At 43.8% G+C, this 27,940-nt stretch overlaps 2 protein-coding genes across 7 annotated transcripts in view; both read right to left on the bottom strand.

Moving 5' to 3' along the window:
• LOC144473355 (uncharacterized) overlaps window positions 1–27,940 on the bottom strand; it is a 175,760-nt gene that overhangs the window by 46,091 nt on the left and 101,729 nt on the right. Inside the window, exons 7-8 of one of the 6 annotated variants that reach the window (XR_013494551.1) lie at window positions 10,736–11,221; window positions 10,260–10,351 (exon numbers count right to left, since the gene is read on the bottom strand). The exons of 2 other annotated variants lie outside the window; for them this stretch is intronic. Coding sequence is in view for 3 of the 4 variants with exons in the window: in XM_078187159.1 (XP_078043285.1) it covers window positions 10,788–11,221 (434 nt within the window). In the remaining variant the exon portion in view is untranslated. Of the gene's footprint in view, window positions 1–1,894; window positions 2,039–10,259; window positions 10,352–10,458; window positions 11,222–17,327; window positions 17,643–19,074; window positions 19,273–27,940 lie in introns of those variants that run through there. 3 more of the 6 variants (XM_078187160.1, XM_078187161.1, XM_078187159.1) reach the window with 3 other exon arrangements.
• LOC144473366 (zinc finger X-chromosomal protein-like) lies at window positions 19,307–23,137 on the bottom strand. The gene is made up of 2 exons (XM_078187173.1): window positions 22,908–23,137; window positions 19,307–22,645 (listed from the first exon to the last, which is right to left on the bottom strand). Exon 2 carries the CDS (start codon window positions 22,617–22,619, stop codon window positions 22,332–22,334), a length of 288 nt encoding a protein of 95 aa, XP_078043299.1. The 5' UTR covers window positions 22,620–22,645; window positions 22,908–23,137; the 3' UTR covers window positions 19,307–22,331.

Here is a 27,940-nt window from a genome sequence, read left to right as displayed (position 1 = left end):
CCTTGACATCCGAATTTTTAATAACAATTCGGACACAGAGTCTCATCAAAATATATCACTTAAAAAATAAATGTAATGTAAACTTTACATAGAAACTATATATAATTTTTAAATATTGCATGTGTCCATATTTTACAATTACGAGTAAGAAATAGAAAAATAAGCATAAACTTCCAACGAAAAGAAAACGTGTAAAATATTAAAATATTAAAAATAATATTTACAGTAAAGTCAATGTTTTCACGATGGCATCCGACTTCAATTATAGTCCAAATCACCCTAACAGTTCTAACGTCGTTTAAAATCTCCTTAACTATTCCAATAACCAAAAGCAACGTTACAACTGTTCTCAACCCATTAATACAACCCCGCTCTTTCGAGGACACAAGAACCGATCCCTCAGGGTTACAACGGATGACAAGAGTATAACCTTTCTTGGTTAACCGGATCCGGGTTATCTTCGCGGGGTTACATTCCGTGCTCTAAATCGCGGAATTCACAAACATAGACGCTAGAATACGCTGCAACACTCGCACATTCGACTCCGATTATTGTACACGTTGAGAAGCTGAAGCTGAGGTTCGACGCTTCGGAAAATCGCTCGTCCTACGCCGTTGGGCAACACAGTCGGCGAGCGATTTTCGAGGCTTGGAACTTCCTTTTTTTTTTCCTGGTCGAAACAAGAAAGTCTCGCCTTTGCGTCCACCGTTCGACAGAAGTAACACACGAGAATACACCGAGAGAGCGAAGGAGAGTACTAGCGCATTCTCGACGCTCCAAAGCGATTGATACAGTGTGGTCCGCGCAGCATGTGGAAACCATTTCAGCGATAGACTCTAGAACGTGGAAACAATCGATCGAAGTTTACGTAAACGTGTCTTGCTTTTTAACGCGACGTATTTGCGGCGAATATTTTCGAACAAATAATTCGCGACAAATAAATCGCGGTAAATATGTTCGCGACAAATGTTCGAAACTTCATGCATTTGCACACGTGCATTGAGACCTTTTTATTTGTCACGTTTACATGAACACGTTTACAGTCTCATTCTTCTCGCATATAGAATCCACCTTGAAATGGCTCTCGCATGCTGACGGACGCCGTGACAGCGGTGCGTCAACCACTAATACAACACAGACATTTACCAACGACTCAACGAGCGATTCTCTCGATGGAAATGCGACAACGTCCGACAACACCGGCGCGCTCGGTTCGCCGTACGCGTGATACGCAGGGGTCCGGTTTCGTCGTGAAAAGTCTCGTCGTCGCCGCACCGCCGAAGACTCCGTCGAGAATAAAATGCAGGGGACACTGTTCGACCGCGTTGGCGTTGCTTCGACGACGACAAAGAAAACACGGACAACCGATCATCCGTCCCCGAGCGTTACTGCTGCTCGAGCAACTACCGTTCGCGAGCATAGAAAACAGTGTCGCGCAGCAGATCATCTTCAACCATCGAGCGGGACTCTCTGTCGTCGTCAAGCCAACCCCATAAAACCAAGTAAAATCGATAGCTCGTTATTTTTCAACGGAATCGTACACAAACGGCTAATACTCGGATCATGGTGAAGCTATCGATCGCAACGAAGAGAGGGAGAGAGAGAGAGAGAGAGAGAGAGAGAGAGAGAGAGAGGAGCGAGAAATCATGTGTGGATAGTGTTTACATCGGTCTGTCTACGTCTAAATCCGATCATCTAATTGTTTCGCGGGTCACTTGGAATGACGGTGGGGGGTTGGTGGGGGTTGTTCACACTAAGGGGTTCCGAGGCTGCCTGACGGGCGCCGTCCGCGGCGTGAAGCCCTGCCTGGCGTGCTTCATCATGTGCACTTGGAGGTAGGACTTGTACGTCGCCCTGTAAGGACAGAACGCGCACTGGTGCATCGGTTGCTTGCCGCACTCGTTAATCACGTGCCGCCTCAGGTTCTTCATCTGATGGTAGCGGCGGTCGCAGGTGTCGCACGCGAACCGTCCTTGTCCGCGTGATCGTCGCCGATCCTCGGGCACGCCGGTCATGAAGAATCGCATTTTAACGTAGTCTGCAATCAAGAAAGAAGAGGGTGCCTCGGTTAGTTTGCGGGGTGCCAAACGCGGCAACGTCGATCCTCTCCGGCCATTTGTCGCACGGAAAGATTCGTCTAGCCGACGAGCTGTTTTTTTTTCGTCTATCGGTAAACGCGCTACAACGGAGACGGCTGCTCTTTAACCCTTTCGATACCAACGCACCCCTTTCGATAGCCCTTCGAGAACCGTGCGACGAGCGCGGGATGCCGGCGCTGTAACAGCGTGATTCCGCTGTGGCAGGACTGGGAGAATTGTCGACACGCGACGCGAGGATCGCGAGGACTATGACCACTGACTATGGTTGCTTGTTCACGCATGGTAGCTTTAATGTCACACATATGTTCATAAAAGAACAAGTGTACGTGTCTGACCCGTTTCGAGTCAGTAACAGCAGCCACGAGATAACGGCGACGACAGTCAGGAGGCGTAGCCTGGTGCAGGTAGGAAAAGTAGTTAGACGAGACGACGCATGCGCAGAGAGTCCTAGCACAATAGCATGGAGCGTTTACCGAGTGAGCATTGTAATTCTGAATTACGATGACAACGCTGTTTGCAGCTCAGAATTATAACAATTCTCGCACAGTAGATGCACCATGCCGCAGTGCGCAACTCTTTGCGCAAGCCCCGCCCTTTCCTGCCAGCAGTGGGCGTAGCCCTGGAGAGCGTCACATTGCGTGCCGGTAATTCCGAGGCCTACAACCTGACGTAACATTTTGCGATCTAAATAACATTCGTTCTGTCTTATACATTGTCTATAATTTCTATATACAATGTCTGAGACTGTCATTTGTATAAACATTGTCTAAATGAGTCACGGCTTAAGACCCGTTCCACACCGAGAATGCTTGCAGAGTGATAGACATAACCTTGCAATTGAATGGGAGCGTTTTTAGACGGCGATACGACGCTGTAATTGAACGCTGCATTGCGCATGCGTATCACGATGCAGGTATCTCAGTGTAAAAAGGATCCAAGAATATTTGCAGAACTTTTCTTCGTTCTTCTAACGCGAAGGAGGAAGAAGAAGTTAGAGCCACTGAAAAATGACTCCCGGTCATTTTCTCGCCGCTTTGCGTTGGACAGCGATTAATAGACAAGATCTGCAAGTTTTTACGGACCAATGACGGTGTCGGAGACGTCGGCGTCTCCGTAAACACGTGCTCGGTCAATCCGTAAAGCGGCGGACCCCTATATAGACCGTGTATTCCTCGCGGTCGCGGTATGGAAAGGGTTAAAAGGGTAGACAGAGTCTCATCCAGGCTGGAAATAAAGGTCGCGGCGTGATCCTGTCGCATGCATACGTTACGAATATACACATTGACGATAGTGGGATAGAAACGATTTTGAGAATGAAATGACAGCGAACGGTTTTGATGCAGTCACGGTTACGATGTATGTGTGAAACATTGAAGTGAACGACACACGCTCGCCGGAACCGATCGCACGCTGTTCGAGCGCGCGATCATCGGGGTGAACAATGTATAAGGTAACAGTAGAATTCGCCAAGCAGCCGCTCTGGCAATCGAGGTCGGTTATATTTTTTTTTGCGGTAACATACTGTACATCGAGCTACTAGCGGAGGCTGACCGTGTCTCGTCGGCTATTCGCTGAGAGAGATACACACGCTGCTCGAACGGCGACCTGTTACGGATAAGGAAGACTCGGGTGAATGTTCATCACGTGCTTCGACATGCTGGCCCTATACTTGCTGCGATGGTCACAGTATGGGCACTTGTGGCCCGGCGGCTTGCCACACTCGACCACGAGGTGACGTCGCAGCGATGTCTTCGCTTTGTAGCACCTGCCGCAACGGGGACACCGGTAAATCTCCGTTAACGGCGTCTTCGCCCATTGGTCTACGATCCGCTGACACATGGACGGCGCGAACCTCACTGAAATCGATATCGATCGGTTAGCGGGACTGGCGACGGGCACGACGGGAGGACGCGTGTGTGTTACGGCTGACATTCAGAACGCGGCGGTTTCTATTCGCTATGGTCTCGCGACGACGAGGCTGGAATGCGTTTTGATAGGGTGGCGGAGCCGGTTACTGCGCGCTGACCGATTACCGTGTCTTCGATCTCATTTTCGGGCACGATTAACACGTTGGGTGCTGCGTCAGTCACCGGTGACTGACGCCGAGCCGGTACCGCAGCACGGCAATTGCTAAGCGTCAGTCGCCGGTGACTGACGCCGAGCTGACACCGCGGCACAGCGACGCGAAGCGTCAGTCATCAGTGACCGACGGCTGGTGCCGCGGCACAGCGACGCGAAGCGTCAGTCACCGGCGACTGACACGGCCTGAACGGAAAGCTCGGTGCCAGTCACGTGGCACTCCACCTGTTAGCTCTATATTTATCGAATAGGACATATTCTTTCTATTCTCTTATTTTATGATTTTTCAATAAAAAAAAAAGCTAAATATATCTTATTCGACAGACGTAAAGACACAGAGTATACTTTTACTAAAAAATAAATAAAATTAAGAATAAAACGTCTTATCCGATAAATGTAAAGGTAATTGTGACAGAAAATGAACCGAAGACAGATCGGTCAGCTGATAATATCCGTCTCCGTTGCACCAATGTGCCGATTATGCTCGCGCAACCAAAATTAGTATCGCTGAAAAAGAAACTGCAATTCGGGGAGAATCTATTTCTAGGAAAATGAGAACTTACGTGTGACAATACAATCTCGTCATACCGATTAACATCACGGGCGTTCGTAGTTTCTTCTTCAACGAACTCGAAACTACCCGATTAAAGAAATATCCGACGTCTTGTAAACGTCTTATAAACAAAAAGTGATATCGATCAGTGAACTATATTATTTATAGTGAACTATATTATTTATAGCGATCTATATTAATTATAGTGAACTATAAATTACATGCGTTTATGACAGTCGAGCACTCGGCAAGCACTGAAACAGAAATTCGTCCGAGTTCTGTTTTTCTTGACGACACAGAACCATCGACGGATCGCAGAAATTTATGCCTGTAAATCGGTGAATAGATGAGAAAATGTCCGCAGTCGATTACACTTTATTGTAATAATCGAGCACGTTAATTAGTTTGATGGCAACACGTTGAAGTGAAATCAAAAGTTTACCGAGATTTCTCAGCGAGTGTCGTCCATTTTTATGACAAGTGGAGAAGTACCATTGTCACTGCTGTGTCCAGTCACCTGTGCTTACGATGAACTCACCACACGTCGAATTAACCCTTTCACTCCGACGTATATATACGCCGTCGAAGAATGAGCATTTATATACGAAGAGCGTATATATACATGCATACTATATATATACTTTTATTCCATATTTTACCATGGGATACTTTTGTTAATCAACAAACAGTTAACTATAATATTTAAAACAATACGATTACAAACTTTTATATTTTAGAAAGCAACATGATGTTACTAAATATAATAAATATCACTGTAAAATTTAGAGAACAAGAAAAGTACTCGGTGTCGATTACTCGGGTAATGCGTTCCGTAGCGAAAGGGTTAACATAGGCTGACTGTCCTTTATCGACGATCGAAAGCAATGGTATGGAATAACTCTTACTGAGATTCTTCAGTCGTCGAGTGTCAATTGCCGTCGAAATCGTCGAAAGACAATTGTTATCGAGGTGTCATCGAGGAATTCTTAACTAAAATTTTTAACGCGTCTTTTGTCGTCGCGTGAACAATTATAGAGGAGAAAAGTGCACTTGTTTCGTTGTATTGGCGTTCTTCTACGGTCCTGAGACACATTGGCGGCGACGTCCACTCTGAAATACAGAATAACAGGTTAGAAATCATTTACAATTGGCTAATATGGAGCTGAACGTGCGACAATCGCAGTAGAACAAGATGGCCGACCGTAAGGTAATTCTACCCAAGACAACCACCCCAATTACCACGAAGTGATCATATCTCGGGCCGGTTAGGATCCAAACGAGCAAACGACGAGCGGCTTTCCTTCGCAGAAGAAAAGTCTGATTCTCAAAGATTGTTTGTTTATTTTATTAAACAGATATTATAATATTGATTCGTGTTCGGTCGAAGCCCGAAGGCTCCAAGTATAGTCGGCGCGCGATAAAGAAAAAAATTGCCTAACAGCGAAACGAGGTCGTGAGAATCCAGTGACTGACTGAGAGAGAGAGAGAGAGAGAGAGAGAGAGAGTCGTTTCCGTTCATTCGCACTTGCGGTGATTTATTGTCGGTTATTGTTTTCTTCTTTTTCTTTTTACCGAGAGATAAAATAGATAGAAATGGAAATGTTATATGGTGTATCGATGGGGGCGGGGGTGTGTGTGTAGTAGTATTCAACGGTGGAAGACTTCTATTACTCGTTAAGGTCTATGGTTCGGGCTCTGGTCGCTAAATGTGTCGGCTCGTTTCTTTTATTTTTGTGCATAATCGATACGGAAATCAGGTAACGTAGTTAATACTTGCGTGTTAATCGAGAAGACGGCGGTCTCGTCGCGAACTTTCGTGGACCCCGTTGTCCTCTCGATTGCTCGATAAAAACTTAAGTCCTAGTGCGCACGAGTTTCCTTGTGACAACTACGTATGTATATGCCTCTACGTATACACATCGTGATCTATAATGTTTCTCTGCTCGCTTCTATGGCGAATAAAAACCTCGCGGTTACAATGCTTCGCAGGTCTGTCTGTCTGCTGTGTGTGTGTGCGTAGGTGTGTGTTTGTGTAATGCGCGCGACGAAAGGAACATTCGCGGCGCCACGGCATCTCAAGTTCGACAGAAGACGTAAATAAAATTTCTCGTTTTAGATTACGTTTTTTTAGACGTAAAGAACTTGGCTACGCGACTGTATACTAATCTCTTAACGGACGCTTAACCCTTTGCACTCGAGTGGCGCCATTGAAATTGTTGTGGCACCTTCCAAAATTATTTTTATATCACCGAAGCTCAGATTGAAAAATTTATTGAAAGTGTAATTGTTATATAGGTCACGGAATTTCATATGCATAAATTTTAAGAACTAGAAGCCGGAAAAATTATTTTAGATTTGCAGTTGAAATGTCTTCGAGCGCGAAGGGTTAACTTCTTGGTTCTGGGAAGATATGAGAGACGTATTGAAAACGTAAACTAAACCTGTACATTACAAATGCAAAGAAGGTGGTCGAAAAACAATGCCAAATGTGGCACTGTAAAAAGTTCGACAATTGAACCGACACGATTGTAATAAGAGATGAATCAACCTGACAGGGACCAGTAATGGATGGTCGCTGTGAAGCCATATAGTCCAAGTAGCATAATGTAGTTCAAGAGTTCTTTCCTAAGACCAAATTTCGTTGGCGTCTTCTACACGTTTCGTCGCCGGCGCCGCGAATCCCTCGAGAATTGCTGTCCGTTGCTGAGAAGACAGAGAAAATCGTGCGACCAATTTTCGTCAATTCACTTCGCAAGAATATGGTAAAAACGCGTTTCTCTTATTGGCAGCCAATGATCCCCCGATTTCTATGAAGCTAGGGACTGGAGCGTGGCCGATCTTGAACAAGCCACGCCTACTACTCCCACCATCGTCTCGCTCCACCGTGATCTTCTCCTTGCATCTTCCATTTCACATTCCTCCCAGACTCTTGACTATTATTGGCTAACTTATGCAACAGGAGTATTGACAAGAGCAAGACCAAGCTGGTCTTCTTGTTTACCAATAGGACTCAGCAGGTCACAAATGGGGACTACGGGCCTGCGGATCAGACGGAGCGAGCGGCCAACTTGCTCTTCGACGGAAATCATCTTTTCAGCAACGGAGAGCCATGATACACGCTTGCCGCGTTCTAGACACGTGAAACAATAAGACAAGCTCGTCAGCGTTACGAAACCATAGAAACAGAACCGATCCCTAGATACAATGCGTTGTCCGCACCGTATGTTTCCAACGTGTTGTAAAAATATATATATTATCGTATCATCGATAGGCTTGTTCGTCGCGTATCGTTTACATTCCGCTATTCCATGTGCCTGTCTCGCAGCGACTCTACAAAGCTCTTCTATAGAACGCAAAATGGCATCAAGGGGTGGGGTGGGATGGGACGATCCCCGTATCTAATTCCCCGCGTCCATGGAGGACGACAGCTTGTTTCCGTTCGGCATCGCGTAGAACTCGCTCAGCAGCTTCATGTGCCTTCCGTTCAGATGGGTGTTCAGGCTCGACTTGTGCTTGGTCCTGTACGGGCACAGCGGACAATGGAACTTCGGCTCGACGCCGCACTCGTGCTTCAGGTGCCTCGCCAGGCTCGAGTAGTAATTGTACACCTTGCCGCAGTTCTTGCACGGATAGGTCACGCGCTGGCAGTTCAGAAAGCCGGCGGTCGTCCTCATTTCTGTAACACGTGGAAGCCAGAAGAAGCGGAGATTAGAGACGATCGGCAGACCAATGGGACACTTCGACTCGCGTGACTCGGCTACGTCGCCGCGACGTTTCCGCGGATTAACCCTTCGACCGCTCCGGAGCGTATACGCGCGTCCAGCAGAGGCCGCGGACGCGTATACGAGAATATTTTTCTTCGCTATTGTCACGAGCGTATAATTTGGTAATTATTTCTATCGCATGTGTTCGATATTTATAGAAATATGTACCCCGTTGCTTTGCACCGAGAAAAAATAAAATCTTGTTTATCTCGTCGTTCGTGCTGCGCGACGGAATTTCGAGTCCCTGGCGACCACGACAGCTTTGATTTGGAACGCAGTCAAAGGGCTAATCGAGAGCAGTGATTATTTGATTTTTAATTTCACAGCTTCGCTGGCCGAGCTCGCGACGCGCTAGAGAGAGTCTTTGGAGTTCAAATCATTCGCGCGACCGTTTGCCCTTGCCACTTTCATCGTCACGATCTCGGTCAGCCAAGCCGCGCTTCCCAGTCAGAATTCCGAATGTTCTTTTTCCCGGGCGAACAATATTTCATAGAGAGATAGATAGAGGATATCACAGTTTCGTTTGGAAGACAAGGACATTCTGGGATTGTTTGCTAAAATGCATGCAGATTCGAAAGTCACGTAACGTTGATCCTCCTGAAACGATCGCCTCCCAGATCCTGTCCCAGCGGAGACCGTTCTCTCTGAACCTCGACGGACGAAAATATATACTCTTTGGAAATATATACTATTTTCACAGTAACAATTCTAATGTCGATTATATTTGTGGTCGGTACAACGGCCGTTTCAGCTTTATTTACAATCGTCATACACGTAACAGAGTTAAACGTCGTCGACACTTTTGAAACGATATCACAGAGAAGTTCGAGACACGCCGAGCCGGCGGGGCTCAGTCGATCGTGTACGATCCGAAACCCTTTTGCGACAGCTTCTCCATCAGGACCGGCAGCCCTTGTTTGCTATACCGATGGAGAACAGATTTCGATATGTGGAAGATGTTCGCCGCCTTCCTCAACGAGAGACCGTTCGCGACCGCCTCGACCGCCCTCCTCACGTGATCCAGCTCGCACACCTGGTACCGTCGCCTGAAAGATCTCGACCGGCCGTCTTGGCAATACGATCCTGCAACACGAGTTCATCGTTATTATCATCGAGCGCGAAACATCGACGATAAATCTCCACTGGAAGGGAATTTAAAAAGAGGTACGCGTCTCTGACGGCGTTAAGCCGCGCGCCGGGGATCTAAGAACACAGGAGGAATTGCTAGAAACGATCTATATGTATATATATTGTTACACCGTTGACACAATTACACAAACACCGTTACACAATTGAAATCGTGCGAGAGTACTCGAACGGAAGAATTTATTCGCAGCCGCGTATCACAGTTTCTCTTCGCGAGGCGGGCGTGACCGAAAGGAGGGTCGTTGCGCCGCGCAAGCTAGTGGAATGGAGATCCGTCGGAGAGAGAATCCTCGACGCTCGATCGTCGATTATGTCAGGTTATGTCAGGTTATGTCGTCTATCGAGATCGTCTGGTACGGGGAGTCTTGCGTCGCGAAGCTTCTAAACATCGGCGTGGATCCTCTTCATGTGACACTTCAAGTTCCACTTCCGGTTGGTCCTGTAGCTGCAGTGCGGACAGCACTCGGCCTTCCTCTGCCAGCAGAACGCCTTCACGTGCTCGACCAGGTGATGCTTCCACCGATAAGACTTCGAGCACTTCGAGCACGTGTACCTGCCCCTGCCGGAGCCCGAGCTCTTCTCGAGCATCCTCAAAGGGTCCCGTTCGCCGCCGAAATAACCGTCGTCGTACCTATCCGGCCGGAAGTCAGCCGCCTCTGGCACCGCGGTAGGGTCAAATACCTGATAATCCTCCCACACGATCAGTTCACCTGAAACACAAGGTCCGACTCGTCATTGGCCGCGCTCGAAACACGGGGCTGCTCTAACCACAATATAATGTAGACAGAGAATCGCCAGGATTTCTAAAGGGGGTTTTTTCGTTTATTCGACGATCGCTTACCAGAAATCAAACAGAACGAAACGGATACGTAATTAGATCGGTTTTTGTTAACGGAGGGTGGATAGACAGTCTTACTGAGTTTATTTCTGCGAACAAATCTGTACAAAATGGCGCACGCTGACCGCATGACACCGACCATCTTCCCGAATCTACGACATTTACGATTGGTTCGAGGCGTTCAGGGAGACTTAGGCTCTACGGCACTCTCTATTTCGGAAAGGATCGTCTGGACCCATCGACGACTTAATCTTACGTCATAGCAAAGCGACGACGACGTCACGGTTCGTCAACGGAAAAAGGTGAACTCAGTCGGCTTTATTGTTAGCGTCGTTGCAGTGCATCCTGGTGACGTGCTTCTTGAGATTCGATTTCTTGTAAGTACGGAACGCGCAGTAGGGACAGCACTGTTGCTTGTCCTTGCCGCAGAATATTTTCTGGTGCTCGACCAAGTGCCCCTTTCTCTTGTAACTCTTTAGACACCTGAAACAGGAGTATTTGTACTCCCGGTGCTTCTCCACTTGTCTCTCCTCCTCGTACGAGCTTTTCAAGTCGACTTGCTCGAGCCCCTCCTCCTCCTCCTCCTCATCATCATCCTCGTCCTCGAACTCGTCGACCAGAAACCGATCCCTCCGGCCCTTGACGTCCACCATCTCGTCCCTGACCGCGCAACCGTGAAACGCGTCGAGCGTCCGCAGCTGGTTGTTGTCCGCCATATTGGTTTCGTAGAAATGAAACGAGTCTGAAACAGACGATCGGACCGTATTAGTTTTGGATCCGTCCCGCGCGGCGACGATTCCTCTGTTTCTCCGTCAGGCGAACAACGGATCACCCAGGTAAACGTAAGAGCGTGTAACCGGAAATGAAAATGTTGTTGTTGTTGTTGGATATACGTTTCGTTCAACGCGAAGAACACGATCAAGGAAGTCGGATATGTACACAGGTATTTATTTAAAAAGCAATCGGCTGCCGAACATGGTTAGACAGGGACACTTAATCGCTGCGTAGTATAAGTGTTGCTCGATCTATAGATCTACGGATCTGTCGAATCGGGTTTGATAAGATATAACTAGATCATCATGCATCGTAGACAAAGCGACTCGTTATTACATTATTCGTCCTAACATTAATAACAAGTACGATTCCTCCCCCACCCCCCCCCCCCCCCCCCGTTCACGTCTCGCACGACAATACAATGAATGAGATGAAATGATCCTGACGCTCGCTGTTAAATCGGTTAGCCCAACTGCAACGATCCACGGATTAGCGCCCGTTACGGTAACGTTCGTCGCCCCGTTCTGCAAACGTTTTCTCGTCGCTCGTCTCGCGAACCGTCTCTCTTTTCCGCGTCGAAAAATTCCATCGCGACGATCGTCGAGCTATTTTCAACGGCGACGAAGCCCGTTAACAATACACGTTTCTCTTTGAATTTTTTCTCCGGCTATAACTATTATAAATATGTGAATTATTTACATTTAATAAGTTTATCTACATCTTCAAGGAACATGCCAGCGGCGAGCTGACTTTTTTTTTCGAGTAGAAATCCCGCCTCGCTCGGTTTAGACTATCGCGACGAACGCTCTGTCGAGCGACGCGCGCTAATCCGTGGTGCCACGCGTGCGCAGAACTTGATCCGTCGCGTTCGATCACGATTACGTGTTTCGTTGGTCGCCGTTGTTTACGAAGAAGACTGTAGTCGGAAAAAGGAACGCTGGATCGGCATTATTTCTGCTACTGCGATCTTAAGAGTTTACTTCCGATATAGTCCGCCAGGTGCTCCGCGAATCTCGCGTACCATCGTATTAGGTTGGAAACTATGAAACGGGCGTTTTCGTATAGCCTGTGCACAGCTGCGACGCCCGTTTCATAGTTTCCAACCTAAGAGAAACATTTGCGCATCGGCGAGCGACGATGGAAACAGTGGCGCCGCTTGCGGGGCTCGTGAAAATAAACTGTTAGCATCACAGAGGTTTTGTAATGTGCAGCCTTCTTTTTTTTTACACCAGGATTATTATTAATTTACGTTTCAATCGCATAGAATTCGACCACGTTGTAATTCAATTACACAATTCTCATTTAATTAAATTGCTCTTTTTAATCGCGACTGTAATTCAAATTCAATGCAATTCAAATATAATTGCAGTGTTGTTGAATTGAAATACAGTCCTTCGAATAGCAGATTAGAATTTTGAAAAATTCAGATACTTTTTTACCTTTTTTCTTTCGTATATTCATGTTTTCTCTTTCTTATTACCCTTTAATTTGCTATTTTCCGATTCGAAATTTTAATCCAATTACATCGTAATTCAAATTAATTGAATTACATAGTAATTCGTAATTAATTGAATTACATCGTAAATCCATAGTTAATTGAATTACATTGAAATTTGTAATGAATTGAATTACATCATGATTTTAAACAAATTGAATTTTATCGTAATTCGTAATTAATTTAATTACTTAATATTTTGTGATCGCGCACCGATTGCAATTACGAATTGCACAGCGATTAAATGAAATGTGACTGTCCGACTATACAATAATAATTGCGCAAGCATTTCAATCAACAACGGACCCGTTCATTTTCGATCCAATAAAACGCGAACCAACGCTGCACGCTCGCGATCGTTAATCTCCGCTCGTTCGTTCCCTAACCCCTTCGCCCATCATTATCAATCAATTCCATGTTCGTAAAGTTCGTTTCGTTTTCGCTACGTCGAGTACACAGTTTTTTTTTCCTTTTCTTTACCGGAGTTACTTCTACGCGTTAAAATATAAAATTTCTCCTAAATAATTGTCCTATTTCGAAATTTCATCGTCGATACCGCCGACATATAATATTTATTGCACGAGGTTATTTGGAATTTTGTTGTTGACAGACGGGGCTGGAATTTCTTGTTCGAACCACGCCGCCCAAAAAAAAGAGAGCGAAAATCCGAACGTACACGATGATGCCGTAATTACAATTATTTTACGATGATTTAAACTTTGCGATACCTATGTAGTCTCGAACAATTTCTATAGGAAAAAGAGACCGCCGAAAATACGCATGCTTATCCATACTACAACCACTTCGATATCAAACAGGTAGGAAAACCGGCTGCCTAGTGTTTATTACTTTGCGCTACGATTAAGTTTTTAATTCGTCGGTTACGATGAATAATCGCGATACGAGAGTAAAACGTGCAAAAATGTTTACGCGCGCGCGCGCGCGCTCGCTCGCGACTCGATTAAAAACAACGCGTTCGAAAACGTAGAAAATAGTCGTCGTTTCTAAAAAACAACGAATCACCGATCACTAAAGGGAAGGACGAAGGTCGACCGCCGCGACCCGGGGAACATAAAGTTAACCCTTAACCACCCCTTGCACTATAATATAACGAATCAGATACAGATTTCATGGAAGATATATTAAATACGAATATTAATCGTTTCCTCTATATTGAAATAAAAATGAATTTTTCTGTTATCAAAGTCTATAAATGAAAGGTATATAAAGAGGATAAAAGAAAGAAAAATTGTCCGGCTTATTAAGGAGACTATAGCATGAACTAACTATAGAATAAATAAATGTTAATCAATGCAGAATAAAAATAATTATAGTGCAAGGGGTTAAACGGTGTAGTCCAGGAATTCGAATTATTATCCTTGTCTCTTCTGACGGATCTCGAAACCCCTTAATCGATCGCTCCGTTATTCTCGATTACCAACTAACGCATAGAAAATGAAAGAAAATTAGTTCGATATGTAAAAAGTACCATTTAACAGTTAAATTCACAACACACAGCGTCAGTTATCAAAGTTCACCGAAACGACACGCGCCATCGTGCCATCCCCCCGCCGCCGCTCGATTCTCCTCTCTCTCTCTCTTTCTCTCTCACTCTCTCTCTCTCTCTCCGTCTCTTCCTACGATATAAAAAAAGAATATTCACACCCGCGACACGAGCTCCGTAACCGTGAATCAAGGGTCGATATCATTATATACGCGATTACAAAAAGAAACAGCCTTCGGACTAGATTCGGTACAGTTTAACACGTTGAGCGCCGCGTCCACATCCAAATACAAGCTACGCCAATTTCTGGACCGATCATGAAAATTCATTTTTATCGTAATATATTCGAACAAATTGAATTCGACTAGAATGTCTCGGCCGCGAAAGAGTTCGAATGCCACCCCCACCTGTAATAAATATCAACTCTCTGGTTTCCCTTTAAATAATAAAATTACTTTAACTATGCGAATTTTACCATTTCAGTGGTCGATTATCGGCACTGAACGTGTTAAGTATGGTTAACGATTACTTTCTCCATCGATTCACGATGCGTCTCCATGAAAACGATACGCTCGAACTTATTTATAGAATTATCCGTCGTGTCCTCGCTCGATTTTCTTCGTTTTTTTTTTTCCTTAAATGCGATCGATCGGACACGTCGATCGCATTTTCTTCTCGCAGTCGAGACTATAATGACGCGACACGTAGGATGTCGCAATTAAAAGGATTCTCCGTGTTCCGTCGATTTTTCGAAACGCTGTGTGGCGGAATGTGCTTAACCCTGTCGCGAGCAAAGCATTTCCAAGGGTGCACGTGACTTTGGTGTGTGTTAGGTTTGAAATTGGTCTGGATTTAGTTTGAGTTTAAATTTGAATTAGGTTTGAGTTTAAATCTGGATTAGATCTGAGTTAGGTCTGGATTGGAACTGAGTTAGGTCTGGATTGGATCTGAGTTAGGTCTGGATTAAATTTTAGTTAGATCTGAGTTAGATCTAAGTTAGATCTGAGTTAGATTTTACTTAGATCTTAGTTAGATCTGAGTTAGATTTTAGTTAGATCTGAGTTAGATCTGGATTAGATTTTAGTTAGATCTGAGTTAGATCTTAGTTAGTTTTGAGTTAGATCTGAGTTAGATCCAGATTAGATCTAAGTTAGATCTTAGATTTGAATTAAATCTAACTTAGATCTTAGTTAGATCTTAGATCTGAATTAAATCTAAATTAGATCTAAATTAAATCTAAATTAGATCTAAATTAAATCTAAATTAGATCTAAATTAGATCTTGGTTAGATCTGAGCTAGATCTAAATTAGATCTTAGTTAGATCTGAGCTAGATCTGAATTAGATCTTAGTTAGATCTGAGTTAGATCAAGATTAAATCTCAGTTAATCCCAAGTTAAATCTGTGTTAGTCCGGGCTACGTAACAAGACTTACGTCCACGCCATTTCTTTTCTCGCCCAAAGAATGGCTGTACTCGCGAAAGGGTTAATCGTAACACGCTCCTCGGACAAGTGTGTCGCATTTTTTTCATTCGATCGTGTCAAACGTTCGATTCATCCCCAAGGATGAACCGATGTTCGAAACATTCGCTCGCGAACGACGCACAATTCGTGCGGATTCAAATGTAACGATCAGCTGCTAACCGATATGGGAGTTATCAAACGCCCAAGGAAGATGATAACGATAACGCTTCCATTTCATCCGCGTTCACCTAAAAGGAATTTGTACATACGGAGTCTAATGTTTTAGCCGTCGCGATGAAAGGAGAACCCCCGATTTAAAACGATCTCCGATCTCGAATTTCTCTCAGAGATCAGGCGAACGTCGCTTTCAGAGATATTTTTTTTTAAGAGATATTTTTTTTCAGATATCATCGAATTTCCGAAGCGACGCGAGATCTCGGCAAAGGCGCGCTCGCGGACGCCGAGAAGTTACAGGTACCGATCGAACGAAAAAAAAACCGAGAAATTACAGGTGCCGATCGAACGAAAAGCCTCGAAATTACAGATACCGATCGAACGGAAAACCGCGACGGTCCACGAATCGCACGGACAACAGCGCTTTCGCGAAACACCGACTCGCCCCGGCCTCGGTTTCTTCGATCGACTTGGACCGGATCGTCGACGACGGAAATCCCTCGGCGGCGCACGGAGAAGCAGCGAAAAGAAAAGCGCGGCCCGGGTTTCCCCTCCCGAACGGGCCGACAACGGTATAAAAAATTGTCCTCGCAAGAGAGATTCGACGAGGATGTCCAAGGATTCACGAACGAAGCCTGGTCTACTTGATGTTGTGCACCGAGAGCAGATGCTTGATGAACGAGGCCTCGATCCTCGATCTGTAAGGACAGTACTGGCAGGAGAAGTGGGTCTCGTACGTGACCATGCCGCAGCCCATCTTCAGGTGTTTCCGCAGGTTCGACGCCCACGAGTACATCTGGCCGCAGCGCGGGCAAACGTGCAGCTTCGACCTCATGATCGGGAACCGGGCGGCGTCTGGAAAGAAATGTTGGTTACAGAACGATTAAAACAAACCAAGAAAAAAAGGAACAGATCGCCGCGCGGTGACTTTTCGCCACCCCGATCCTCTTCCGATCGACGGACGTGTGTGTGTGCGTATTCGGAAAGGAGGGTTTTTCCTTTCATTTCATCGGGGACAGAAACGAAAACTATAAAGAGTGTACAGGGATTCGCACTGGGGGGGGGTGGGGGGGGTGGGGGGATAGCTTCTAGACACCGAAGCGCATGCTTTTTTTTTCTCGTCGACGTGGCTGTGGCGTTCGACGATCAAACGTGGCCAAGTCGGACCGTTTCTCTGCGCTCTTCGAGTACCGCGGCCGCCGTCTTACGAAACTCGATCGCGTCGTATTCGCCGTGATCTCGCTCGACACTTCCGGCGTTCTATTACTCGAAAAGAGCATTCTCTCGAGCGTTCTAGAACACAACGATGCGAACACACCTGGTACTTCGTGCACACGAATATACTTACGGATGGACGAGCTCCTCCCGTTGACATTGCTTTACGTCTTCCATAGAGGATACGCACCGCTATAGTTGCTCGTCTGGAAAAAGAACACGTTTACGGATCGAGAGTGGGGTTGCATGGCTCGGTGTCGAAGAATTCAACTTTATTCGTTATCTCCAATCGTTCTAATAGCTATAGATCGACTACATGATTCTTATTAAAAACGTCGCGGGAACGTTCAAATGTTCAGCTGGTAGACTTGGTGTTTGTACAGCATGTGTTTCTTCAGGTTCCCCTTGAAATTCGACTTGTAGTCGCATAACATGCAGAAGAAGTTCGGCGGCTTGCCGCACGCCATCCGTTGGTGTAGTCGTAGGCTGGTCGGCCAGGAGAACGATCGCAGGCACCGGTCGCAGGTGTACTTGTAACCTGAAATCAAAACGGTTTAGTCAGTGAATGGGTAAACAAGACGTCACACGGCGCTCGCCCCTTGTCGGCGTGACGACGACGACGACGACGATAGCGTGAGCATGGTTGGAGACCAGAACACGCTTTCTCATTCTACGAACGATTTATTGGTTACAGACATTTCCCACAGGTATAGCTAAACATTAAGATACATATGTACAACGTCCACGTTTTTTCACGCTCCGATGTGGTCGACTAGATATTAATTAGGTGGGGAAGGTTAATTTATTCATTGTGACAGAGGGAGAGCGGTGAAACGGGAAAATAATAGACGAGGCGAGGAGAAATTAATAAGTGAATGCATTTAGAAATAAATTGATTGAGGCATTTACAAATCAATTGATAAGCGCAATTACAAAAAAATTAATAAATGCATTTACAAATAAAGAAATAAATGCATTTACAAATAAAGAAATAAATTGCACTTACAAATAAAGAAATAAATTGCACTTACAAGTAAATTAATAAGTGCACTTACAAGTAAATTAATAAGTGCGCTTACAGATAAATTAATAAATGCATTTACAAATGTATAAATAATTGGACTGACAAATATATAAATAATTGCACTGTCAAATATATATCAATTTTGGAAACAATGAGCGGACGTGGAACAAAGCAAGGTGTAAAATCATATTTTCTACTGTGGAGCTTCGTTTTATTCGATATTTTACGGTTCGACTTATTTCGGTATACTTTTTCGAAATCACTGCAAAAATCTACTCGGCTGTTGAATTCTTTCGAACTGAAATCACTTGACCACGTTCTCGATCACCATAAATGGACGGTTAGAGTACTGTGTTGGTTCCGAAATACCCCTGAGCATCGGGGATAAGTCCGGAGGAACGTTATTTGAACAAAGTATGCTGTTATCATGGTCCTGTTCGAGAAATAAAAAACCGAAGAAATGTAAAAGAAACGTGGAAGAAAATAGGAAGAAAAAAGGAAAGAAAAAAGGAAGAAAAATGGAAGGAAATAGGAAGCGAAAAAGGAAGAGAAATGGAAGGAAATAGGAAGCGAGAAAGGAAGGTGGAAGAAAAAATCCTCTTACACATCCTCTTACTCGTCGATGATCTAGATTATACTTAACGCATCGTTGACCGGCAATTTTACGCTGAATCTATCTCATGTCACTGGCCATTATTGGTTTGGGGATGCAAACACGTGTTAACTCATGTCGAAAGACGTCCACACGACGTTCCCGGTCAACAACGTGCAATTAACAATTTCGCTAACAAAAGGTGACGCGACCAAGCATCGTGACGTATGATTCAGAAGGGTGTTGTTCATTCTCCGCGTCATCCGAGGTGAATGCGAAGTATGTGCTTCTGCAAGCTACTCTTGTACTTCGTTCTGTGCGGACAATACGGGCAACACTCCTTCGGGTCTTTACCGCATTCGATCTTCAAATGGTTCTTCATGTTCCTGAGCCAACGGTACCCCTTGTTGCAACGCGGACACCTGAAGCAGCCCGGCCGCCTGTCCAAGCAGCCGCTGTTCCTCTGCGGTACCTTCAAACTATTCGACGTCAAGCCAGCTTTATGCTGGCTGTACGATCTCGGATAATAATGGTAACCGGACCAGGACAGATCTGGAAAAAGAAACGAAAATATAACATTCTCTGGTTTGGCTGCGAGAGCTTTCCACTTGCGGGTCACAGAGAGGATTGATACAGCTTTTTCGCGAGATTTTGTACAGGGTGGCTCGAATCGATTGGATCAGACACAGATTTCAAACTTCAAGAAACTCTAGAGAATAGTTATACCTTTTTACCGGCCCGCTTGCTGGAGCCTATATTTTGTTAATAAGACTGTGTTCTCCATTTTTTAAATAGCAGAAGTAGGAACAGTAATATGTCAAGGTTATGTCGAAGTTATATGTCGCTGGACTGCGGATTTCTATGCAAAATAAATCTTCTAATTGGATTGTATTTCTTCTTTCGTTGAAAGTAACATAACCTTAACGTTATTATAGTCGTCTAACATCTATGCTACCACAACTAGTCAATGTTACCATGAATGCTGAAAACCAGCAGACCTATTACACAGCTCGACTATATCGCGAACCTTCGATCCAATAAACTCGAATCACCCTGCACACGATTCGCAACCCTTTAACTTATGTCACCTACGCGAATACAAATAAAACGTTACGCGTGATAATTCGTCGAACACATAGGATATAGTCAAGAACAATCACACGCTCGGACATGTAAGGCTCAAAAGAATATTTTAGAAACGTTGCTGTTTATTTCTCGATCAATTTGGCACACGCTTACAGGCTCGCAGGTTACACGGTGATTAATGCGATCGCAAAAGTGGAGGGGGGGGATGATGGGCTTCCAAGGTGAGATCGTCTCTTTATTCGTGTGGGAAACAGAACGATTTGGGACAACTATGGCGTGTACGTAGGTAATAGTCTCTATCGCGTTACAAGACCTCCGTGTCGCGATTCCTAAGAATTTTGAACAGCATTGTTCGAACAATGCGGCATTAGATGCTTCGATCGCGTTTGGTCGGCGTGGACCCGATCAAGAGCGATCGAGAAAAATGATCGAAAAACCCTAGGAAATTCGAGCAACAGCGGCGAAGGAAAAACGAATCGTGGAAATGTTGGATGATGAATGACTAACATCGTGTCGCTGTTAACTAGGCGAAAAGTGTCTTCGAAAAAACGGAACGAAAGCTTTCGATTTTCGTGATACCTTTTGTTCTAGGACTCGTACCAATGCACACAAATATCGGTATTTTTTCCGTTCCAGCATTAAAGCGTTTATGTTAATTTTATTTGCACAAGGTTTTGACACTATTAGTTTGGCGCATATGAAATGTCAGATGTTCAAGCGAATATATGAAACTGTATATCTTTTTTCAAAAATTCTCGATTTTAATCAAAATATCCCCCGTTTGCTTTATTACACCATTTCCAACGAGATTTCAATACAGAAATGCCTGCCTTAAACAAATTCTGATCTTTCGAATTAAAAAACTCTGATATGGAATATTTAGCCCGTAAAAACTGTCCTAAATGTTTCAAATAGTGAAAGTCGGTGTTGGCGGAAGATCTATGTTTTATAATATTTTATATTTTACTTCGTTTAATTTCGCAATTGTTTTGTACGACGTATGCGCAGTTTTTATGGGCTAAACAGTACGTAAATGGAGACAGTCTGAAAAATTCCATGCTATAGTTTATTGATCCGAAAAATCAGAATTTCTGTGAATTAAACTCGCGTTTGGAAAGTGTATTCAAATAAATGGGGTACATTTTGATTAAATCGATAGCTTTTGAAAAAAGATACGCAGTCTCATATACTTACTTAAAAATCCGATATTTCACCAACCTAATAGAATCGAAAAGTATTGGTATAATACCGGTATTTACTGTACTAGCACGTGTCTTGATTTTATATACGGATATCGGTGTTACGGTATTATAGTAAATTCTCCCTAATGGTTCTGCAGCTTGGCATCGAAAATGGACAACGCGGGCAAACCGGACACGATTATTTCAGCCCTGCGGCTCTCGCCTTTATGGTTGCCAATATATTGCGAGAAAAAGAGAGAAAGAGAATGAAAATCGGGGCAGTCGGTAAACTTAACCTCTCGCCGTACTTTAGCGAGTCGAACTCGTGACAGAGACTTATAAAAATAACCCGTTAGGTATGAATGTTCATCCGTTCCTTTAAGAAGGAATCAGCTTTTATTCTCTTGTCACCAATGTTTAAACATTCGACTAGACGTAAGTACGCGATGATTATAAGATCACTTTTTCTTCGAAAAAATGCGATCGAAAATATTCTAATAATAATAATTGTAAAGAAAATGGTACGGCAAGGGGTTAAAAGTCAGCACATGGGTGTACATATATATAATAAAAAATATATAATTAAAATACATGATAATAGTAGAAAAAAACTGTTTAATTTAAAACTTTCTTTTTAACGAAAATGTTTCTTAAAACATTGATCAGATCCAATTAAAATGAGAGCAAAAACACGACACGCTTTAAGACCACATTCATTTAATTGCATCGATTTTATCTGATATAATTAAAAATGTTTGTCCACGCTGTATCAGATTTGGTCTCATTTTAATCCTGAAACTATTAGCAATATTTTAAAAAATCATTTTTGAACGTAATAGAACAATTTCAGCGGTGCCTTAGAGTCACCATTCGAGTGCGAAGGGTTAAAAAAGCTGCATTATTGCATCACGAGCTGTTACTGTGACCAACACAACGTAAATAAGCCTTGAACAATTTAGGAAGAATTCACCGCATACCGATTATTATTACATAATAAAACGTTATCAAGTCCCTGGTTCCAAGACACTGAGAATTAATTAAAAAAAAAAAACAAATTTCTCTCGCTTGGCGTACAGCAAAGTAGCGTTAATACAAATTCCCCTCGCATGCGCGTTACTCATCGGCGAGCACTTGACTCTCTCATATGCTCATTGACCACGTGGTCCAGCACCGAGCCAACCATCCAAATCGCCTAATCGAATCGGTCGGCGGAAGACCCACGTGCCGTAAAAATGAATAGCAAAACGTTCGACGAGCGGAATCGATCCCCTCGCCGCGTAACGAAAGAACAATAACGGTATCTCTCTGCGCGATAAAGGCTCGATTAGTCTCTCGTAAAGCTTCCTAAATGCTGCTGGAGAACACGTTCTTTCCCGGATGATTCGTTCTAATGTGTTGGTAGAGGTTGCCGCGTTGCTTGGTTCTGTGGGCGCAATAGGGACACTTGAACTGCGGCTCCTTGCCGCACTCGTGCCTGGTATGCCTGACGAGGGTCGCGCGATGCTGGTAACCCTTGCCGCATGTCTCGCAACGATACGGGAAATCGACGCGTTTCGCCATCCAAAAGTTGGCCAGGTTCTTGATCAGCGGCATCATCGGGTAGTTGCAGTCCCTTTGGTAGCCCTTGTGCATCGGTATGCAAGGGATCGGCGGTAATTCTGCAATGAACAATAAGCAGAAAAAGGTGCGCGTTAGTAGACGGTAAAGAATGAGAGTCAGCACTTCGTAATGGGGGGATGGTTTTGTTTTGTATTGTCAGTGAGGAAACCCAGAAATGATCGTTAAAAACCATACTTTAATCGCGATTTAAACGTAGGCTTAGTTCGAGTTCGGTTCGACGATCAACGACGATCTACGACGATCAACGACGATCAACGACGATCACCTACGATCACCTACGACAACGTACGGGAACGTTACCTGGAGGGTTCGGAACGTAGACCCGCAACCCCCATGGACAACTCCTACATCTCTCTCTGAGACCATGAAGAACGCACGCGTCCTGACGAAATGTTTATTGGTTTTCGTTCAATAAATACAGTGGAGTCCTACATCGGCGATCGCACGGGATCGGCCCGTCGACACGAAATAATTTCCCAACGAAAGCAGAAAAGCGACCTATCACAACACACAACGTTAAGCCAGTTCAATCCGTCAGAGTGACCGCGTAGACTCTCTCCAGCGGATGCTTGCTCCTTATGTGACTGTAGATCTGCGACGTCTGCTTGTTCCTCTTGTCGCAATAGGGACACTTATACCGCGGCTCGAGACCGCACTCGTATTTGTAATGGCGGTCCCGGTTCCATTTCAACGTGAACCCGTTCAGGCACTTCGCGCAGAAAAACATCTTCTTCCTCTTGCCGGCGGCGTCGTACTTTTCAACGTGCTCGCCGGGCAGCGACAGGCCCATATACGAGTCCAACATACTCAGACCTGAAAACAAATGATCGTTCCGTGAATCAGTGATCCGTTGGGAGCGTGTCTTAGTCTTTCTGTTGTAGAGCGTGTGGTGAACGGAACACGCGCGCCGTGTCCAAGAACGGTACGTTTATTTCGCTAATCAGAGATACAATTAGATACATCGACGATTCGTTCGGGGTATTTTATCTGTCCATAATCGTTTACGCGAACAATTGCGAACGCGAAAATTGGTTTAACCCTCTTAGTGCCTTATACTTTTACACCTTCGTTATTTATTTATAATATAGAAAAATTTTCGTCACTGTTTCAATTCCCAGTTTCGTCCTTGATACGCGCTGCTTTTTAAATTATGTAAATATTGCATTTCGTTCGAGCCTTTTTTCCAAAACCCTCGTAAGACCCTGAAATTTGTCTCCTTCGACCGGCACTGAGAGGGTTAAGCCGAGGCGCGTTCAGTTTCTCAGAGTGACCGCGCAAACTCTTTCGTTCGGGTGTTTGCTGCGGATGTGCCTGTAGATTTGCGACGTCTGCTTGTTCCTCTTGTCGCAGTAGGGACACTTGTATCTCGGCTCGTGTCCGCACTCGTATTTGTAATGGCGGTCGCGGTTCCATTTCAACGTGAAGCCGTGCAAGCACTTCGAACAGAAAAAGATCTTCTTCCTCTTGCCCGTGGCGTCGTACCTTTCGATCTGCTCGCCGGGCAGAGCTAGGCTCATGTACGAGTCCAACATACTCAGATCTGAAAACAAATGATCGTCTCATGAATCAGTGGCCCGCCGGATCTTTCGTTTTCGAACGAGAGGATTTCTTTTTAACGATTAACGACGTTCACGTAGACGATACTGTTCTTCGTCGCGGAGGGAGGAAGGGGGTAAAACAATGTTCGCTGGTATCAAACGAAACGAGATCGCAAAATTTCCCTCGTTCTGCGACCACGTGATTAAATACAGAGCTGTGAGACCAAAAGATACGCATTTTTCGTGATAGCGTATCTCGCAATATTTTAATTATACTTTTTCGAAAATACATGTGGTATACATATAATACAGTCTCGTAATAGAAACGATTCGTAGATCAATTACGGTTTCGAAACGTAATAGAAAATGACAAATTCGTTAGGCAAAATATAACTAAAAACCGTCGGACAGGAAAGATGTTAAAAAACGAAAAATTTATTGGGCAAAATATAATTGAAAATTATTGGACAGGAAAGATGTAAAAAAACGAAAAATTTATTGGACAAAATATTACTAAAAATTGTCGGACAGAAAAAATATTAAAATAAGCCAGCAAAAATTAAACGAATTCGTTAAAATTGTTTTAAGATAAATAAATCAAGCTTTCATCATTATTCGCACCAAATGGTAGACAATTACGCTTGGAGTCGTTGGTTTCGATGCCTATGTTGTCCAATTACAGACTCATGGCGGAATAGATCAACCCCCGCGCTAATCAAGAACTTTGTTAAGGTTATGTTGCGTCTTCGACTCATCATCGTTACTATCAGATCAATCATCTGACGTACCGATGAAGTAAATAATAATCCACCAACCAAGGCGGAATTTACCTGTTATTGCTAATTAGCAATTTAATTAATTATTAACTCAGATTCCTGAAGACGTGAAAACTACCCTTTTAGTTTTTGTTAGAACAAGAAGAAGCGCCACACTGATCTGGCGTTATGAAATCATCATTAAAAATTTCTGTTTAAATTCATACGATTTTCATAGCAATTTTGTATTATAGCGATCGCATCCATTAATTTTAAAATAATATCCATTAATTTTAAAATAATAGCCATTAATTTAAAAATAATATCCATTAATTTTAAAATAATAGCCATTAATTTAAAAATAATAGCCATTAATTTTAAGACAATATCCATTAATTTTAAGATAATATCCTTAGTACATACATATCTTCGTTTGAATAATTCTTTAATCATTGTAATACACGTATGTTACATCAATATTTTTATATATTCCCAGATATAGCGAATCAATTTATTGTAGCACACGAATTCTGTAATTTAAATTAATCGATTGTTAATTGCATTAACAATCTTATTGCGGAATGCGTTGTATACCAATGTTATTTGTTTATACATAGAGATAATCGGCCTCCTAAACGTCTGAGAATTATTTGCAAGCTTATGATTCACCTGAAACTCTGTCTCATCTTCTACCTGTGATATTACCGCGTCGTGGTCGAACCTTTGCCCATCCAAGTCATTCTTAAAATTATGACTTTGATATATCAGCCCTTATAGTTCTTTGTTTCCACTGTTTAAATTTAGAAATAGGATTTATAGGGTGTTCTTTGTCCAAAAAGAGACTGCGTAACAAAAGACTTGATAAATAACAGCCCTTATAATTCTTTACTCCCACAACTCAAATTTAGAACCTAGCTATATAGAGTGTTCATCGTTCAAAAAGAGTCTCTGTTTCAAAAGCTGATAAATACCAGCCCTTATAGTTCTTTACCCCCACTGGTCAAATTTAAAACCTATATATATAACGTATTTCTCGCCAAAAACGAGACTCTGTTCCAAAAATTCCCATAAACACGCATCCCTCAGTTCTTTCACGTACGATCGTCTTACTGTCTAAAAGGATATCACCGCCAACTTATTGTCAACGCGTACCCCTCTAAACCCCGTGTACGTAGCGTCGCTGTTTTATTTTATTTGAAATTAATTGCCGATCATGTAAACTTCGAGGACCGCGGCGAACAAAGCCGGATGACAGGCGCGGATGTGTCGGTGGATCTCCTCGGCGCTGTTCGCCGAGTTCTCGCAGTACGGGCACATCTTCTTCGGCACGAAGCCACATCTGGTCAGCATGTGGGCCCGTAGCTCGCGCAGATGGTCGAACTTCATGGCGCACTTCGGGCACAGGTTCGACATCATCGAGATGTCGATGCACCTCAGATCGTTGCCCTGCGACGATCTGGCCGGTCTGCCGTTCCGCTGCCTCGTCTCGCTGTCGTCCCGACGCGAACCTGAAATCGAACGACTCGATTAGAACCTGGGCGTCGCTTATCACGACGGTGACGAACGAACGGACCTGTGTGTACTCTAACAAAGCTGTGTGGTCACAATTGAAACATAGACGCAACAAATTATACAGTCCTCGCTCTCGCGAATCGGCGAAATTTCATTTCTTTTCGCGCGAACGTATGCATCTCGATTTTTCAGTAATTTTCTCTAAGTAAACCAGAATCTTGCGTTTGGAACTTAAGAAAAGTTTATTCTTACCGGGCGGGACCCGTTTAGGTCCGTTTCAGACCCTGTCGTCGCGTACTCAAAATGGGAGTGGTTCAAAAGCGAAAGGCAACACGCGTGCGCACTGCTTCGAGACTTTTTCCTTAGAATTTATTCTGTCTAATAATTTTCTTGTCCACGTACAATAGAGTTGCGGTAACAGAACGGGGGTTAATAGAAAAAAAAGAGAGAAGAACGAGAAGTAGAGGAAAACGAAACGAGAGATATAAGTAAAATAATCTCCGAATACTCTATACAACGTTCGTTCACCGACGCGGAGAACGCGCGGATCCCTCCGCGATTGATTGTTAATTCTGTTCCATGACACTTTATTGACACTCGTAACTAAATGACACATTGTACGATACTCTCGGCGAGCACGGAATTCGATTCCACGATTTTCGTTGCCGTGCGTGGACGTGGGCGCCCTGCTGTCCAACGCTACCACGCCTCTCTCTCTCTCTCTCTCTTTCTCGCCATCGTTAACGAAAGAGGACGGCGACAATGACGAGAAACCAGAGATTGAAAACAATTTAACATCGGTTTCGGATCTTGGAAACAATTACGGAGAACCGAGAACAGAGTCTTGTAATTTTCACAAAATATTTCGGTTCTTCGTAAATGTTTTGGCTAGACCATTACGTAACATTTTTTTCGATCCCTGCGGACGAGAAATGGACAACTTAGAATTTCTCGCGGTCAACGCAGACGTCACATTTTTCCCGGTTTCCCACGATATTTATTCACTTTAGCAGCTTCTCCGGGTGTTTGCTAATTTACTACCACAGCTTGAACTGCTTTATTTTATCGCTAAAAGGAGAGATCGTTCGAGCGAAAGAAATAATTTTAACGCTTAACCTATAAATCGACTTTTATACCCGATTGGTAGCCTGTGAATCGTTTGTCATAATAATCAATAATTAGGCACCTATTATTGATATAAACGTGTTAGACTGTACCACCGTAAATTTCACTATTATAATACAATATTTTTAGATGTTAGATTATTGCTTTCGCAATTAATGAAATAAATAAAATTAAAATGAAAACGAAAATTTAACATTGAGCTAATTGTCGGTGAAGTGTTAACTAAAAATGTCAAGTCCTCTTAAGTAGAATTATTAAGGTAGCCTGTGTTAGCTCAATTTCGAGACATACAATTTTTTATATTAATTCGGTATAATTAGTGCGGTCCATTGACATCGTTCATCGATTTTTAGAGACCCAGACTATTTCATCCGAATTCATTCGAACTTAACCCTTTGCGCTC

Source organism: Augochlora pura, chromosome 7 (genome assembly GCF_028453695.1).
Source record: "Augochlora pura isolate Apur16 chromosome 7, APUR_v2.2.1, whole genome shotgun sequence".
Taxonomy (NCBI): domain Eukaryota; kingdom Metazoa; phylum Arthropoda; class Insecta; order Hymenoptera; family Halictidae; genus Augochlora; species Augochlora pura.
The sequence above is the reverse complement of the archived record's forward strand: the minus strand, read 5'-3'. Positions and strand labels throughout refer to the sequence as shown.